The 18,622-nt window shown below is 41.4% G+C and overlaps 1 protein-coding gene across 7 annotated transcripts in view; it reads right to left on the bottom strand.

Annotated features, from left to right (window-relative positions):
• septin12 (septin 12) overlaps nucleotides 1-18,622 on the bottom strand; it is a 353,537-nt gene that overhangs the window by 39,531 nt on the left and 295,384 nt on the right. For all 7 annotated transcript variants that reach the window (XM_052021383.1, XM_052021387.1, XM_052021385.1 and 4 more), the window contains 2 exons: nucleotides 15,776-15,857; nucleotides 13,828-13,965 (listed from right to left, as the gene is read on the bottom strand). In XM_052021383.1, coding sequence (XP_051877343.1) covers nucleotides 13,828-13,965; nucleotides 15,776-15,857 — 220 coding nt within the window. The remainder of the gene's footprint in view (nucleotides 1-13,827; nucleotides 13,966-15,775; nucleotides 15,858-18,622) is intronic.

Below are 18,622 nucleotides of genomic sequence, written 5' to 3' on the forward strand. Positions count from 1 at the left end.
GCATTAGTAGTGATCTTTCAAGAATCACTAGAGTCAGGAATGGTTCCAGAGGACTGGGAAATTGCAAATGTCGCTCCACCCTTTAAGCAAGGGAGGGAGACAAAAGACAGGAAATTATAGGCCAGTTAGCCTGACTTCAGCGGTTGGTAAGATGTTAGATTCCATTATTAAGGATGAGGTTTCGGGGTACTTGGAACTCATGATAAAATAGGCCAAAGTCAGCATGGTTTCCTTAAGGGGAGATCTTGCCTGACAAATCTGTTGGAATTCTTTGAGGAAGTAACAGGCAAGATAAACAAACGAGAGTCAGTGGATGTTGTTTACTTGGATTTTCAGAAGGCCCTTGACAAGGTGCCGCACATGAGGCTGCTAAACAAGATAGGAGCCTATGGTATTACAGGAAAGGTACTAGCATTGATAGAAGATTGGCTGACTGGCAGAAGGCAAAGAGTGGGAATAAAGGGGGTCTTTTCTGGTTGGCTGCTGGTGACTCGTGGTGTTCCTCAAGGGTCAATGTTGGGTCCACTACTTTTCACGTTATATGTCAATGATCTGGACGATGGAATTGATGGTTTTGTGGCCAGATTTGTGGATGATACATAGATAGGTGGAGGGGCAAGTAGTGTTGAAGAAGCAGAGAGTCTGCAGAAGGACTTGGACGGGTTGGGAGAATAGGCAAAGAAGTGGCAGATGGAAATCAGCGTAGGGAAGTGTACGGTCATGCACTTTGGTAGAACGAATAAAGGTGTAGACTATTTTCTAAATGGGAAGAGAATTCAGAAATCGGAGGTGCAAATAGACTTGGGAGTCTGTGCAGGGCTCCCTAGAGGTTAACTTGCAGGTTGAGTCAGTAGTAAAGAAGGCAAATGCAATGTTAGCATTCATTTAAAAAAGCTAGGATGTAATGCTGAGACTTTATAAGGCATTGGTCAGACCACATTTGGAGTATTGAGTGTGGTTTTGGGCCCCATATCTAAGGAAGGATGTGCTGGCATTGGAGAGGGCCCAGAGGAGGTTTACAAGAATGATCCCAGGTATGAAATGGTTAACATATGAGGAGTGTTTGATGGCTCTGGGCCTGTACTTGCTGGAGTTTAGAAAAATGAGGGGGGATCTCATTGCAGTCTACAGAATATTGAAAGGTCTGGATAGCGTGGATGTGGAGAGGATGTTTCCAGTAGTGGGAGAGTCCAGGACCAGAGGGCACAGCCTCAGAATAGAAGGATGTCCCTTTAGAATTGAGATTAGGAGAAATTTCTTTAGCCAGAGGGTGGTGAATCTGTGGAATTCATTGCCACAGATGGCTGTGGAGGCTGTCATTGGGTATATTTAAAGCAGAGGTTAATAGGTTCTTGATTAGTAAGGGCATCAAAGGTTATGGGGAGAAGGCAGGAGAATGGGGTTGAGAGGGAAAAATAAATCAGCCATGATTGAATGGCAGAGTAGACTTGATGGACCAAATGGCCTAATTCTGCTCCTATATCTTATGGAAAGTTTCTGAGTAGCCTACAATCAGCTCAGGATCTGCCCAGTCAGGTTCCCCATTGTCTGCAGAGTGACCTTTCAAATAGTATTATGGCCTCCTGATTTTTTTGTGGAGCATTCAACGAAGGTAGTAGGTTGCACCCAAGACTCCAATTAATGGCAGTTCTGGAGGAAGCATACCATGTGCAACTTGTGAGGTCATTATGTTTGTGACTGATGTCAGGAAAATAGCAGCTGTACAGACACGAATCATGCATGGGGAGCCCAGGCCAAAGTTTCCTGATGGCCACTATTTCACCCAGAAGTGATCATTGGTACAACCTACCCAAGATAAAACTGCTTTTATGTGTGATTTACATGGGAAAAACTTGCCCAATTTCCCAATTATAAGACGATAGTATTTTATCTTATTTCCATATTTTGTGCATGAACCAGATATACAAGGATGGCACGATAGCGCAGCGGCTAGCGTAATACTATTACAGCGCCAGCGATCGGGGTTCAATTCCCACTGCTGTCTGTAAGGAGTTTATACGTTCTCCCCGTGACTGTGTGGGTTTCCTCCGGGTGCTCTGGTTTCCTCCCACATTCCAAAGACGTACGGGTTAGTAGGTTAATGTGGGTGCAATTGGTCAGCGTGGGCTCGTTGGGCCAGAAGGGCCTGTTACTGTGCTGTATAAATAAAACTATATGAAAAAAAATTTCTAGATTTCAAACTCGCTCATCTCCAAACTATTTACACTTCAAGGTGAAAAGCATCTCATCGAGAAGCTTGTTGCTAAGTTCGCTATGATGCGTGTCTGTGTTCTGACAAACTCAATCAACAGGAGGTTGCAACACCACCGATAACTTCCACGTCATTTCCTGCTCAAGAGCGATCTTCTTTACCGTCACCGACCAGTTCCAGGTTTGACAATCAAACTCAAAATTGAGGGCATTTGGAAAACAATCTCAGAAGAGATTAGAGTAGGTAGCTTCAGACTGACACAGTCTTTTAGTCTCCAACCTTTGCACGATGGCAAACTGCAGCTTTTCAATCCGTCCCATTGACAGACGGATCCAAAACAAGGAATAGGTTAAGTCACCGATGATATTTCAGCTGGGAAATGATGCTTCAAATTGACGCAGGTCAGATTTCAATCACTGCAGCTTCATTGTTGAAATTTATCAAGGCAACAATCTTGGCAACTGGTAGCGCAAGGGGAAACCCATCTCGATGGTGTGCGCCAGGTGAAGAAGCTTTTCTAAGGAGCAGCAATACATTCTTGGGTTAAACATGTTGCAGCACATTTTTCCCAAGTCTGGAGGTTAGTTTGGGGTTACTACCACTCAGTTATAAATCTGAACTGACTGCTCTGCTTTCACGTAGTCTTTGGAAGGAGAACAGCCAGGCCACATTAAATCAATGTTACCAGTCAAGGGGAGCAATGTTACATCCTGAGTGTGCTTTCTTTCATCAAGTCTGCACTGCTAATGCCTGACAGCTGCAGAAGGGAAACAATAGCCTGGGGTGGTGCTTTAAGGCACTTGATTCCACTTTAAATGTTGGCTTCCAGATAGAAGAAATGGAAGGCTTGCATTTACATGGTGCCTTTCCTATCCCTTTCAAGATGTCCCAAAGAACTTACAACTAACAAAACAGTTGTGGTGCAGGAAGTGCAGCCAGCAACTTGCATGCAATGAGCTTCCACACACAGCAAGGTAATAATGATCGGGTCGTTTGTTCTGCAGTCATGTTGAGTGAAGGAGAGCACACTTGGGACAACTCTCCTACACGGTAGTGTAGCGGTTAGCGTAATGCTTTACAGTGCCAGCGACCAGGGTTCAATTCCGGCCACTATCTGTAAGGAGTTTGTACGTTCTCTCCGTGTCTGCGTGGGTTTCCTCCGAGTGCTCCGGTTTCCTCCCACATTCCAAAGATGTACAGGTTAGGAAGCTGTGAGCATGCTATGTTGGCGCCAGAAGTGTGGCAACACTTGCGGGCTGCCTCTAGAACACTCTACGCAAAGATGCATTTCACTGTGTGTTTCAATGTACATGTGACTAATAAAGATATCTTAATCTTACAGCACCATGGGAGCTTGTACGCTTGCCTGGGAAAGCAGACAGGGTTTTGGTTTAACATCAATACTGTACAACTCCAGTGGCCCGGGTTCGATTCTGACCAGGTGTCATCTCTGTGGAGTTTGCATGTTCTTTCTGTGACCATGTGGGTTTCCTCTGGCTGTTCCAGTTTCCTCTCACATCCCAAAGACGTGCTGACTGGGGGAGGTGAATTAGCTCCTGCATATTACCACTGGCATAGGTGGGGGGCCAGCAGTGTTCATGGGCGTGAAACAGAGAATGTTGCAGGAAGATCAGTGGGAATTGGGAATGATGGGATTGCTCTGGGAGCCAGGAGAGACTCAGTGGGCTGAATGGCCTCTTCCTTTGCAGTGAGAAATGAGAAAATTGTTCAGAAGATGGCACCTTATAGAGTTGCCCAGATTAATGTTATATTATAGAAAATGGCCATTTGGCTCATTGAGTTTGTTCTGTTGTTTTGGTCCGATCTACCTTGCATTGGGTGAACCTTGGTGTGGTGTATTCAGTTGTGCAATTCACTGTGCTTTCCTGCCTTAGACTCGCTGTAGTGCTGGCTTACCAGCGGAGGAGTCAAAATGAAAGAATAAAGATGGCTGCTTATGGACGACCAGCGCGGGACTCGATATTATTATTATAATGCAGGTTATTACACCAAGCAATGTTTAAATGAATTGACTGCATTCCTTATGGCACAAGGGTCAACGGACAAGGATGCAATTGCGGCTGATCATCAGTCCTGGTACCCCTGCACTGGCCTTCTGTGGTTAATGGTCAGGGTGTAAAATGGTTGTTCAAGTCTTCGAACGCTGACTTAGCAACTACAGGAGAATGCTGATGGACTGTGCAGAAGTCTGCAGTTGCAGTTGTGGTTACTTTTCCAATCCGTGGAGAAAAATTCAGCACAACTTGAAAAATCAAACAAGCTCAGTTATCATGAAACCGATTTTTGAAGTGTTTCTATTCACACATCCTCTTCACAATTCTCTGTTTATAGCTAACATATCCTTCCTTAATCTGAATAATGTGAGTCAGTCCCATCCCTTTGTCAGTGTTCTGCAATTTACTGTAAAGAATAATTGGCACCCCAATTAAATCAAAAAGACAATGCCCATCCACTGGTTCCATCACTGGGATTACAGTTCCTAGTTTAACTATAATGCTTAACGCTGGTTTTAGAACAATACAGCACAGGAACAGGCCCTTCGGCCCACAATGTCTGCACCAAACACAATGCCGAATTAATCTAATTCTCTTCTGCCTTTTCTTTTCTCCCTTCAGTCCCTGCATATTTGTGTGCTTATCTAGCTTGATAAGTAAATTTCTTAAAGTTTTTTTTTTATTTAACCACATTGTTCAACACAAGAATAGTGAAAATACCAATAGTGAGCCACTGAGCCCCAAAATTGGCCTGACCCTTGGATGTGGAACCAGCATTGGACCAAGGACAAGGAGCTGGGCTGGAGGGCTCCAAGGTGTTACCCTAGGGTGGAGATTCAGACTGAGGTGAACACCAGGGTAAACAACATAAATAATGCTTCTGATTGGACCAATCAATGTGACAAAACTAGTCATTGAAACTGATGGACCAATCAGATTTCAGGTGATGAACCAATTAAATTACAGCAGGTAAGGGTTCAACACTGGTTTTAATGAAAATTGGATTAATGATATAGCTTATTGGCCTTAAATGTAGTACTGTAAAAGACCAATTGTACTTCCATTCTCAATTCTGTGGGAACCATACAAGATATTTCTATTGACACTACAGCAAAGTTATCTTCCAATACAGAGCTAAATCACCCCAGAGGCTGGATTGATATTACAGGAGTCCATTTATCTAGAGTGGCAATAGGCCAAGGGCAAAGCTCTGGGTTTACACAAGAGGAGATACCAAAACTTCAAGCTCAGTGCCAGAACTGCATGGGTCGACACTGCAGTTATTATATGGTGCACGGCACCATATGACATCTAGACTCCACCATGTCACAACCACTCAACAGACTGTGGTCTCATTTATATCAGGAGGAGTTGGTCCACCCATGTCACTTGATGTGGCCTTTCCTTTGGTACCTTAAGCTCTATTACATCACTGTTGTTATATTGCTGCACAGCAGAAGTACAGGTGCTAGCTGCTGCCAGCTGCTTAATGGGACAAGTGTCTCTGCATTTTACATCATTATCATGTTTAGAAAATGGAGCCACTCCACAATGAGCAATCATTACTGCCTCAAGGTCAATTTTGCTCAACACGGCTAAAGGGTTGCGACTGAGCAAGAGGAGAAATCAAATATTTTTGGGAGCCAGGCAGTAAGAGCTGAGCATTTTTTTTTATTTGTGATTTAACTAGACAATATCTCCTTTGTTATAGGGGATGGAAGCAAACTTTTCAATCTTGGCTATATCGTTCAAGGGACTTTCATCTTTGCCCAGCAGATCCTGAAAAATTATCTTTGGAAGTCTGAGGTCAGGCTTATTGGAAAATAAGACTCAATTGTTCAGTGAGGTTGGAATATTTAGGGAATAGGATTCTCAATCTCTTTTTATTAATTTTCCCCCTCAACCAAAAGGTTAAGAGACACGTTTAAAGAACCATGGTTCCACTTGGACAGTGGGTGTGCGCAGATTGAATTACGTTCAAGCAAATTCCTCTGGGCACCCAAGCTCCAGTCTCTATCTGCTGCCTCTCCCCAACCACTTCAGGCAGGAGTTAAGATAGCCAGGCATCCAATTAGTAGAACTGGGGGAGTGGGAGAGAGGGAGGGAGAGGAGGTTCCACAGTTCAGAGCCTTCTCCCAGTTAAAAGCCTTCTGCCATCCATTGGTAGGGTAAATAGTGACTGGAGCTCTGGTAGGGCAGATGTTGTGCTGCATCATTTGAAGGATCATTTCCACCTCAGTATCTTTCTCACAGGATAATACACAGGGTTGGTGAAGATGTGCTATAGAAGACATACTACTTTACACCAATCCAGTCACACTCTTTGTGTTTGTTCTATTTCTTGGCTAAGAGCCCCTGAAAATATTTCTTGAAAATATGTGAAATCTGCAAGTTTCTGTATACTATGGCTTTACTGCAAATGTTGGAAAGAAAGTAATGAAAAACATCCCATTTCTGTGTCTGGTCACCACTCTGCAATTTGTTCACAGTGGAGTAACTCTGGGCATTGGGAAATCAGTCCATTGCAATGGGATTCCTTATACTCTCCAATTACATGCCAGCAAAGAAGTGTAATTTCACAATGCATTTAATGATAAGGACATGGTAAAAACCAATTAGCGAAGGAAATTATCATTTAAAGGCTCATCAGAGTTCTTTTAGTTACACATGGCCAAATCTCCTCTGGTATTCTAAGATCAGTAATGAGTTGATACCAAACATCAAACTTGACAACCAACATTACAGATAGGTCGATCGCAATTGTTCACTGAAATTGAACCAGCATAATTTAAACTTGTTGCAAATTTGTAAATGAGACAATATTGGATTAGCCACTTATTAAACACTTCCCCCTTCCATTCCTTAATCTATCCCTTTTAATAGTAACAAGACTATTCAATTTGACAGAAAATTGTACTAACTATATCTAAATTAAATGAGTGAAAATTTAACATGACATTATCAACTGTAACTGAAGACTAATAATACACCATGTTTTCCACCATTGTCGAGGAATGCATTCAGTGGATTGAGGACCCCAAAGGTTACAGATAGACATTCTTCAGCAACTGGGTCACAGTCCAGCATTCAACAAGGCTAAGAACATCATCGCCCTGACATCCTTTTGCCTCCAGCTATCCTGACTGATAACAATTTGGGTTCAACAAGGTTCAATTCCTTTTGAAATTGCCATTCTCAAGTCACTGAGGCACTGAAGGCTGTTAGGGTTTCCATGTTAAAGGGCATGAGATAAAGGCAGATAAGGTCCTCAGAGAACAACAAGAATCCTTCTCTTCTGTGTTTAATCACACACTGGAATTAAATAAGAAAATCACAGCCTGTCAATGGGTTTGCAACAGCTTTCATTAGAAATACTTGAGATGTTTTGCTTTGTAGGGTTTTGTGTGCAAAGGAATATTTTGCAGTCTTTGCAAGTAGCCTATCTTACAATCTGCCACCTCTCACCTCTCAGCAAGAAAGCTGCTACACTTACTTCCAATCTGAATGCCTTCTGTGCTTCCTCGTGTAGTAACTGAAAGGACTGGTGTGCACAGGGCGACAGATGTAGTGAGAATGGACTTTCAGAAAGCATTCAACAAAAATATTCACCCCATAGGTTAATTGGGTGAAGGCCAAAGTAGTGAATGATTGTTTTGCAGACTGCAACAGTGCTTCCCAGGGATTGGTAGAAGACTGTTCCTTTGGGTATCTATTCATGCACTAAATATGGGATAATTTCAAAGCTTGCAAGTGGCACGAAAGGTAGTCGATAAGGACGCAGCAGCAGGAATTGGCCAAATGCTCCATTGAGTCTACCCTCCCATTCACAAAGATCAATGGCTGATTCAATCATTGGCTTCAATTCCATTTTCCAGTGCGACACACATCCTTGATCCAAAATATATTACAGCCTTAAATGTGCTTAATAACTCTCCATTCAAAACCTCTGGTGTCGTATGAATGGTGTTTATGAACCTAAGGATATTGCAAACTGGTGAAGTCTTTGAAAAATACTGGGTATGTTAAAATGGTCACTAAAATGGAACTGGAAATCCTTGGATTTATGAATAGAGATAATATGTACGTACAAATGTGAACAAGTTACAATTTTATGGAACAATGGTTAGCCCTCAGATGGATTACTGTGACCAAATGCGAGTAACACAACTGAAGAAGAAGATCTAGTCTTTGGAGACGGTGGAGAGGAGGTTTACTAGAAAGGTAACGTGGGTAAAAACTGGAGTTAAGTCAAGACTCCTCTGAAACTAAATGCAGAAGTCTGATAAAGGTATTCAAAATCTTGACCATTTTCATGGAAAATCTATGGAGAAACTTTCCTGAGGAAGAAAAGGAAGCAAGCAGAAGACATATGGAAGAAAATAAGCAAAGACTCAGATGCAACAACTTATAACTATTATCATGCAGAGACCTATTGGGATCTGAAAGGCACTCTTTCAAAAGGTGCTTGAAGCAGATTTAGTAGTTAAATTTTAAAATTGAATTAGGTGAATGTTTGAAGAACAAAAAACTTAAGGGCTATGACAATGAAGCAAGGATATGGAAACAATCGGAAGGTGTTTCCAAAGAGTCAGCACAGGCATAGTTAGCTAAGGAATTCCTCCTGTACTGTATCATCCCATGTGCTGGGCAGTTAGCTTAATCTCTGGAATATTAGTAATAAATTTAGAGCAGCTACTATCAGCTATCTGCGAATAGGAATCCTAATTGTCATTTTCTTTAGTTTTAGATTTTTCCTATGTTGCTGTATCCTTTAGTAGAAAGACTAAATCATCTCCCTTGAGAACTTGACACTACAATGCAAGCAGATAACTTAGAGCGCATAGTCTAGGCTGACACTACTGTGCAAAACTGAGGGATTGTGAGTTGGCAGTATTGATAGAGCCCAGTGCCAAGGAAGCACAGTATTGAGAGGGTGCATTACTAATAGAATGGAGATACTAAAGAGTAGGTAGTCACATATGAATTAGAAGAAGCTGCTCAACCCTTCGTGCCTGCTCCAGCATTCAACAAGGTCACACTGATCTGATTGTTACCTCACCTCTGCATTCCTCTCTCACTGTGTTAACCTTTCACTACCTTGCTTATCAAGAACCTATCTGCCTCTGCCTTGAAAATAATCAGAGGCTGTGTTTTCACTGCCCTGTTTGAGGAAGAGGGTTCCAAAGAATGAGCTCTGATTGGAAGAATAATTCAGAACAAAAAAACTTCCGGCTACTGTCCTGTGTCAAAATCAAGCAGAACATTATGTACCAGGAAGTCTAGGACCACAGGCCTGATCCATTTTGTTTCCAGAAGGAACAACAAGTGTTGACATTGACAATAGTCATTTTTGCCTGATCTACCACGTGCTATTTAACGCTGTGTAAAGAGGAGAGTAAAAAAGTTTTTCTGTTGTGTTAATATGTCCTTCAGCTGGTGCAGTAACCTATAAAACACTCTCCACATTTGGATGCAAAGAACCTCTGGACACATTGTTGTGATGTGATAAATATAAATTTCTCCCCCATTAAGATTTCTAAAAATTCAGAACTTAGGACAAAATGGGTTCAGTTTCTCCAATGCTTCCTGCCTCAAGCCCACGCAAACCACAGGTGACAGAAGAATTCAGTTAATATGCGAGAAGATAGTTGGCTGTTTAGCCCTTCAAGCCAATTAAAATCATAGAATTCTTATTGCACAGGAGGGCATTTGTCCCACTAAGTCCATGAGGGTTATCTGTAGAACAGTCCAGTCACAGCCCTTTGGTGTTCCCCCTGTAGTCTTGCAAGTTATTTTCCCTCAAGTGCCATCCAACAAAAGCCCTGACTAACCACAACTATGGACAGTGAGCACCACATGGTCATTACTGTGCAAAAAAGCATTTCTGCACAACTCCCTGTAACACTGTGATGTCTAACCTGTGACCTAATTCCATATACCCATCTTTTCCTCATAAGATTAATATAATTGGTTAATAGAAATCCATCAAGTTTAGATTTAAATTTAATTATTGATCTGCCATTGACTGCTCTTTGGGGAAAAGGGCCCCAAATTTCTCCCACTTCTTCACCACTTCACTCCTGAGAGACTTGGCTCTAGTGGTTACTTTGTCACATAGTCCCTGTCAGCTCAACCAGCAGAAATTCTTTGTCTGTTGTGTCAATTCCGCTAAATGTCATGAAAACTTCAATCAAACCCACCCCCTTAAACTCCTAAATTTCAGGCAATTCAACCCCAGTTGGTAAAAACCTTTCATTGCAACTTAACTCTTAGAGATCAAGAAACGTACTGATAAATCTACAAGAGCACCCTCATAAGGATATATACCAGCAGTAAACATGTTAATTGCTTGACTTTGCCCTACAAGTCATAGGAATCCAAGAAAAATGTAATACGTGAAATTTGGCAAGACAAGTCTTGAAGGAAGACTATAGAGAGCTGGAAGAGACATCCAATTTCCTTTTTAAACACATCCCAGAACTAGTCCGTGCATTAAAGAACTGATAGGCCCTTTAAGGGATAAGTTGAAATGAAATATTAAGAGGATCAAGATGTGTTAAATTGATACTTTACAGCTGTCTTCACAAATAAAGACCGATTAAATTCCAGATCTAGGTATGTTGGCTCGAAAATCTAGTGCACAAATATCCAGCTGTATTTAATTTGTCATGAGATATAAATTAGCCGCCTGCAAGGCACATGGGCATTCGTGGATTAGGACATAAGATAGCAAGCAATAAGGAAGGTGATACATTTGAGAAAGGCAATCCATTATACCCTCCTCTTGATGGTTCTGTGTTTAGGAGCAGTTTCAGTACTGATGTTCACATAGGTTTGGGATCAAAACACAAAAGGACAGCATCTGCAGGTCTTTGGAGAACAGGCAGGGAAAGGTGTGACGAATTAGACAGCACTTGCCGAGAGGGCTGAATAGACTCCTATGCTATCATTCTGTGATTATAAGACCAGAAAAAAATAGTGCATAGTGAAATGGAGACACAAGATGCCGGAATCCAGAACAAAAAATGATCTGCTAGAAGAACTCAGCAGGTTAAGCAGCATCTGTGGAGGATGAAATTAATTGCTAATGTTTTGACTCAAGACACTGCATCAGGACTGCCTAATGCAGTGACTTAACCAGAAACATCAACCATTCCTTCCCCACCCACCCCCCCACCCCCACAGGTGCTGCTCAACTCAATGAGCTCCTCCAGCAGTTTATTTTTGCGTGTGCATTATGAAAATCCTGCATTTAGAACACCGGGTATAAGGAGAACAGGCATTGTATAAAATCCATGGTAGCCCTCAAAAATGTAGGTTAATCACATCAGAATGGTCGAGGAAAATAGACACAAACTCTAACAGATTAGCTGCAATAATGTATAGATTGTTACAAAAAGCTATTTCAAAACCATTTGGAAAACAAATGATAACACTTCAGCATTGCTCTGAGAACCAGTCATAATGTGGAGCAGATCTGATCAATCTCACCAAATGAGAAACTAAACAGAAAATGCTGGGAACACTCAACAGATGAATTAGCAGCATCTGTGGAGAGAAGAAAAGATTGAAAGTGTCCGGTCAAAGAATTGGGAAGGTGAGAAAACAAGTTACTTTTAAGTTGCAGAGAGGGTGGGGGAAGGATGGATGGCACAAGGGAATATCTTTTATAGGGTGAGGCCAGGGTTGTAATGGAGATAAGTTGTACACGAAGCCATCCCAGCATTTTATGTTATTTCAGAAATCACCCGGATGGCTTCACCGTAGCTTTTCACCATAGCAACCCCTATCTCATGCTTTTGGAGATATTCCCTTTGTCCTATCCACCCCTCTCCCCACCCTCTCTGCAGTTTAAAGCTAACATGTTTTCTCTCTTTCCCAGATGAGACAAAGGGTCCTCAACCTAAAACATTCACTCTGTTTCTCTCTCCACAGATGTGGTCTGACCTGTTGAGCATTTCTAGCATTTTCTGTTTTTATTTCAGATTTCCAGCACCTGAAGTTTGTTTTTCATGTTCATTCACCACATGAGAGTTTCTGGACAATCACTCTGTCATGTGGAACAGAGATTTTCTTTAAAGGTTAGAGGAGTCGCAGCAAAAAGGTGTTAAAAGTGAGTGGATTCTGGGAGTTATAAATAATGTGTACAAGGTAAAGGTAATGCAAGCTTAGGCAAATCATTATGCTGTTAAAATATCGAATGTTAAACACTAGCCAAGACCCTGTTTTTCTTCAAAACAGTTATAATACTATCTTCTGCTTTGAAAACCTTACTTTAGTGTGTTCAAGGCTTGGACAGAGAGTGTGGAAAGGATTTATGAAGGTAATGACAAGAATCTCAAAAAGTTAAACTTGCTTAAATGAAGGTAAAATATCAACAGGAGGCTTACAGTAGTGAACCCCATCATAACAACCAGTCAATAAACTAGAAATTAGCTTGCACAGCACACATCTTTCCCAGTACTGTTTGGACCATCAAAGCCCCAGTATGGCAGGCAGGAAGTGCATGGACACTGCTGGACATGTGCATCACTCTCCCCATTGAGAAAGGTCAAGGTAATTGCCTCCTTTACCAGCAGCTGAAGCAGGCACTAAACTATCTTGCAGATGCCTGGCATCACCTCAGTACGTCTTTTCTGTACCCTGTCCAAAATTTGAACATGAAGTGAAGTGCATCATATCTTAATTGAAGTCTGATCCATGACTTACATGAGTCTGCATCATGTTTTAGCTTTCAGCTCCATTTATAAATAATGGAAAGTCACATTCTGTTAGTAACTATGGGGAAATCACCGTCCAACTTCCAAACAACTCCTCTGCTGCTTTTAAACTTTCACTAGTAACTATTACATGTTATTTAAAAAACAGGAACAACACATGATGGAAAACACGTAGCAAGAAGAAGCTTTATCCTTTCGAATTCCTGTGTATCATCATTGTAATCCAGGAGCACAGCATGCAATTTACATGCCATGGAGTCTCAGAATAGCAATAAGATAGCAACCAGATAATCTATTTACTGAATGGTGTTGTTTGAGAGTTAAATACTGACCAAAACCCTTTTCTTATTCAAAACTGTGCACTGACCACTGCATTCAAGAAGGCAGATGGGACCTCAGTTTGAATGTCTCATCTGAAAGGAACACCTCAGACTGCACTGAGAGTCGGCCAAGGTTTTTGAGTTCTGGTTTCTAGTTTTGAATCATCAACACTCTAAGTCAGAAATAGGAATTCTGCCCACTGAGACACTGGCACAAAACGTCACTGCTGTTAAATAAACACTATCTGCAATCAGAATGTTGATTGGCAAGGTCAGGTGGGGATAGACCTTCTGACTCCTTTGCCAATTAATGTACTTCAATTGCCTGGAGAATTCTGCACATTCCAACTCAGTACCTCTGTTTTATTATATATATTTTTTGGACTGTGTGTGGCATTTTAAGCTTGATAGAAAGCAGATAGGTGCAGTTTTAATTTCTATTGCAAATCTTCAAAGAAAAGTAATGCACAAGAGTACAATCATTAGGTGGCTGCTATCCAATAGGGCTTTTCAGAAAGCTAAAGACAATTATTGAGAGAGTTTTATCATATTTTACATACCAGTGTCCTGTAGGAGGCACAAAATATACACAGCAGTGTACCCTGGTGTCAGGAATCCGCTTCTTTCGATTGATATTAATCTCTTCTCTCAGGTATTTTTCATACTGTTCATTAATGTATTTCACAATAGGTTCCCAGCTGTAACAAAGAATTCTTTGATTATAAATGTTTCCAAGGTCTAATCAAGAGGATAGCATTCTCTCATTGTTGGTGGTCTTATTTGGGGAGATGACAAGCAGTTCTTGTTCCCAGTTAAACCCACCTGTGGTCTGATTGGGAATCACTTACGCAAAGATGGAAATCAGAAATATCATGGTGCTAAGATGTGTAGGGCTGCTATTGGTGAAACAGATCAAATTTGAAAACCAAATCTCCTGAACTTCTCACTAGCTGTTTGTACCAAAAGGCTGGCATAGTAGAAGAGCCTCCACTCCAGTGGTTAAAGGTGAGCAGTTTCTCAGTGCCACACTTTTCCTGTTGGGAAGTCATGTTGCAGCTGTATAGAACTTTGGTTAGGGCATATGTGCAGTTCTGGTCGCCCCATTATAGGAAGGATAAGGAGGCTTTAGGGAGAGTGCAGAGGAGGTTCACCGGGATCTGCCTGAGTTAGAGAGTGTCAGCTATAAACAGTGTTTGAACAAACTTGGATTGTTTTCTCTGGAGCGTCAGAGGCTGAGTGGTGACCTGAAAGAAGTTTATAAAATGATGAGAGGTGTGGATAGAAAGAACTTGTATTATTGTTACTCTGGGGTTTAATCATTGCAGATTGTATGCCGATTTGCAGATGTTGTGCATCTAAAATGACTCATCCTATTCCAAATACTGCTTTCAGATTCCTCATCCCTAATTGTCCTTGAACAACCCTTTTGAACTGCTGCAGTCCTAATGGTGAAGTGTTCCTTGATTTAGACGCAACAACAGTGAAGAATATATTTCCAAGTCAGAATGGTGTGTGATGCGGAGGGGAACCTGTAGGTAGCATTCCCATGCACCAGCTGCCCTTGTACTTCTTGGTAAGGTGGTGGTGGGTGTGGGAGGTAATGTCAAAGTAATGTGGTTTGTCAATAACTGACATTGCATTAGATACCACAACTGACACATTTCCATTCTGTACGACTCTATAGCTCATATTTTCCAGGGTCTCGTCATTGGACCAGGGGCTTGGTGTTTCATTGTGGGAGTAAGTTGGTACCTTAATATTATGGATGTAAAGTGTTAGTGGGTAACCTCATCGCCTGACATATAGGGAGGGGAAGAGGGCTATCCATTTTGGATGAAGAATGTGATACCCTTTTGCTATTGTCCTAAAGTCGCAAAATATTTGCAGTGCAGGAAGAGCCCATTAGTTCAACCAGTGTTAGTGCTCAGAACGGAGAAGTAAACCAAGACCATTCCTCATTCAATGAGACCATTGCTGATCAGTGATCGAACTCCTCTGCCACATATCCCATTATGCCTTGGGTTAATAAAAGTTTTGCTGATCATTAATTTAAAACTAACAGCTGCCCCAGAGAATGGAATGTTCTCCTTAAGGTCCTAACTTTCCTCATTGGACACCACCAATGTGCTGGGTCCATTCACCATTACATGCTTCCCTTGAATGGATCCATGCAATTCACCTCAACCATTTCTCCTGATGACAATTCGACCTTCTAAGACTTTCTGCATACAGTAATCTCTACAGTTCCCTGCTTTAATTATTATTGATCATCACATTTGTGACTCCTACTTCTGGTCTTACCTGTAAGTGGAAAGACTTCATGTCCTTCACAATGTTAAATACTTCAACAGGCCATCCTTAATCAGGTCTTTCTTTTAATGTTGATTTAAATGGTGCAAATTGTTCAATTGCCATTTTGCAATAAAACACCCAACATTACTTGAATGTTTTTTGAAAAATACATATCAACTCAATGAACCCAAGTCCTGCAGTAAACCATTAACTCACCAGTTTTCATTGTTTATTTGATCTCCAAATCCTGGTGTGTCAATAACCGTCAAATTCATCTTTACTCCTTTTTCTTCAATAACTAGAAGAAATAAAAATGAATCATGAAGGCTAGGTGGATGGCTCAAGGAGTACAGAAATGGCTTAACGTTTATATTAAATGCAACCCTCCGCAAAATCCAAATTACAAATTCAGCCCCAACCAATAGCACTAACGTGCCTAAAAGTTAAGTCAGCAGGCTGACTCTGAAATTAGATCCACTGAAGTCAACAGAACTTTCCCCATTTCAGCCACTCATATCTGGCATAGTAGGGGTCTGACAATGGCTACATTTTGTTCTGCTCTCTTCTAATGTGTCCTAGTTCCGAGTTTGGAAGAGCACTTGATGGTCTGAGGTGGTAGTGGCACTGTTTCTTTCCCAGCTACCTGTGACTTCATTGCCAAGTTATGTACAACTTACAGGCAACTCTGTCTCTAAGTGGTCCTCAACCAGGTGGTGGGACTATACTCCATAGCAACTCATTTTTTGCAGGACCACTCCAGCCAAGAGCCGGAGGATGGTCATCCCACCCACAAGGATGGTTTACGGGTCTTGGTTGGAATTCAACCCAGTTCTGAGGTAAAAAACCAGCATCTATCCCCCATCATCCTTTCTCCCACAGCAACACTCTCACTGCTTTCAGTACATTTTCATTTCTGATTTAGGTAAAGACTTGAAAGGCTTAAAGTGATAGTTGAAATCAGCAAATTGTGCCACAATGAATGCCAAATCAATACAGAGCAAGTGTAGCAAGGAGAAGAAAAAACACACACAGTGCATTGATAAAAAGCTATGAGAAACAAACAATCTCCTGGAGGAACTCAACAGGTCGAGCTGCATCTGTGGGAGAAAGGGATTGTTGACGTATCAAAAAAACTACGGACTGGTAAGAGCACAGAATATAGTAACAAATGTTTAAATGGCATTACCCAGGAATTTATCCTCAGGGAGCCGCCAGTAAATGCATTATATAGTTTCAACTCTCAGTTGTGACGAAGGGTTTGTGACCTGCAATGTTGACTCTCTTTCTCTTCCCACAGATGAAGCTCAACCTACAGAGAGTTTCCTGCATTTTCTGTTTTTATTTTAGATCTCCAGCATCTGCAGTTTATTTTTGATTTTTTTTTGAGGTTCAATTTCTTCTCTGAAATCTGGGTCTATTGACTTTAATCAATTTCAGAAACGGAGCAGAATGCACACACAATGTTTCAAGTGTTATTGTGACAAAGAGGACTTTTCAAGCAATGCTTCTATTACCTCCAGATTTAACTGGTCCAACGTACATCAATCATGAACATAAATTACCCAAAACTCTGTGCATTAACTTGCAGCAAGTCCCATTCACCTGAAGGGTTCTTTGCTGAGTTATACTGACTTTCATTTGGGTGACACCTCAAGTTTAAGATTACCACACTCGTCCTTAAATCCCTCCCCCCCCCCCCCACCATTGCTTGGCCTCCTCCCTATTCCTGTAACCTCTAATATCTCTGTGCTGTTCCAGTGGTGGCCTCTTATGCACATTCCCAGTTTCTTGTGTTCCACCACTAATGACTGCACCTAAGTTTAGCAATTTCCTTCTTAGGATTCTTCGCTCCCTAAATCTTTCCTTAAAGGTCACCTTTTGATTGACCCTTGTATGACATCTAATAGCTCGGTGTCAAATTTTGTTTGACCGTGCCCGTGTGAAATATTTTGGATTGTTTTACTACGTTGGAGCTGCCATACAAATGCAAGTTGTTGTTATCAGGAAGTTGGTTTAGGAAGTTGTGGGCATGCTATGTTGGTGCCAGAAACGTGGTGACACTTGCAGGTTGTCCCCAGAACACTATGCAAAAGATGCATTTTACTGTGTGCTTCGATGTACATGTGACTAATAAAGATATCTTATCTTATTATATGCCAAACCCTGTTTCGAGCTGTCCTCTAGAGGGATGGTGGAACGGGAATCAAATGGTGGATTGAATTGGCAGCTGAAGGTAAAAAATATGCAGAGCCACATCTAAAGATTCCAGAAATGAGACTGACGAGATTTCTCTACAGCTGTCAGCAGAGACTTAATGGGCTGAACAGCCTCCTCCAGTGACTTAAATGTCTGGACTCAGTATTGTAGCAGTTAACAATGCAAGTCGGGAAGTCAGAAAGCCATTGAAGGTTCTTTTCAGATCCAAAATTAATAGATCTAAGTGGAGCAAATTAAATGTTTCAAATGTTTATCTCCACCAGTCCCATTTTGAGGAAAGGAGGTGTTAGATTTTTGCATGTTGAATTGGACAGGAATGGATCTATTTCAGGCTTACCCTGCTTGCTTAAGACCAGATGAGCTCAGCAAGTTCTCAGCAATCTTCCTGTTGTAACTATCTCTCTGACCAATGAATGAGTGTTGGCACCGAGAATATCTTAATCATGTAGCTTCATTTTGGATTTGGCCAGCATGTTAAACTAAAGCTGCCTGTTAATCTGGCTGCTGTTGAGTGCTGACAGATCACAATGGTAGCAATGAAAAACTCTGCTGAGTTCTGGCTTCAGTCTTTTTGAGGGCATGGGTCACACTAACGGAAATGAATATTCTACTGTGCTTTGACAAATGTTCTTCAGAATAGTTATCGTTTAGTACATAAGGTATATCTGCTCTTTCAAAAATACCACTCAGCCAGTTGCCACTGTGTTCAATGGAATGATTTATATTCTTCGGACTAAGAGGTTACTATAAACTAACCAGCCAATTGCTACTTCAGGTTTCAAAAGGAAGTTTCAGGCACTTGTCTGAGTCAAATGAGTCATACAAGAGCAAAATCAAAACTAGTCA

This window comes from Pristis pectinata, chromosome 8, assembly GCF_009764475.1.
Source record: "Pristis pectinata isolate sPriPec2 chromosome 8, sPriPec2.1.pri, whole genome shotgun sequence".
Classification (NCBI taxonomy): Eukaryota; Metazoa; Chordata; class Chondrichthyes; order Rhinopristiformes; family Pristidae; genus Pristis; species Pristis pectinata.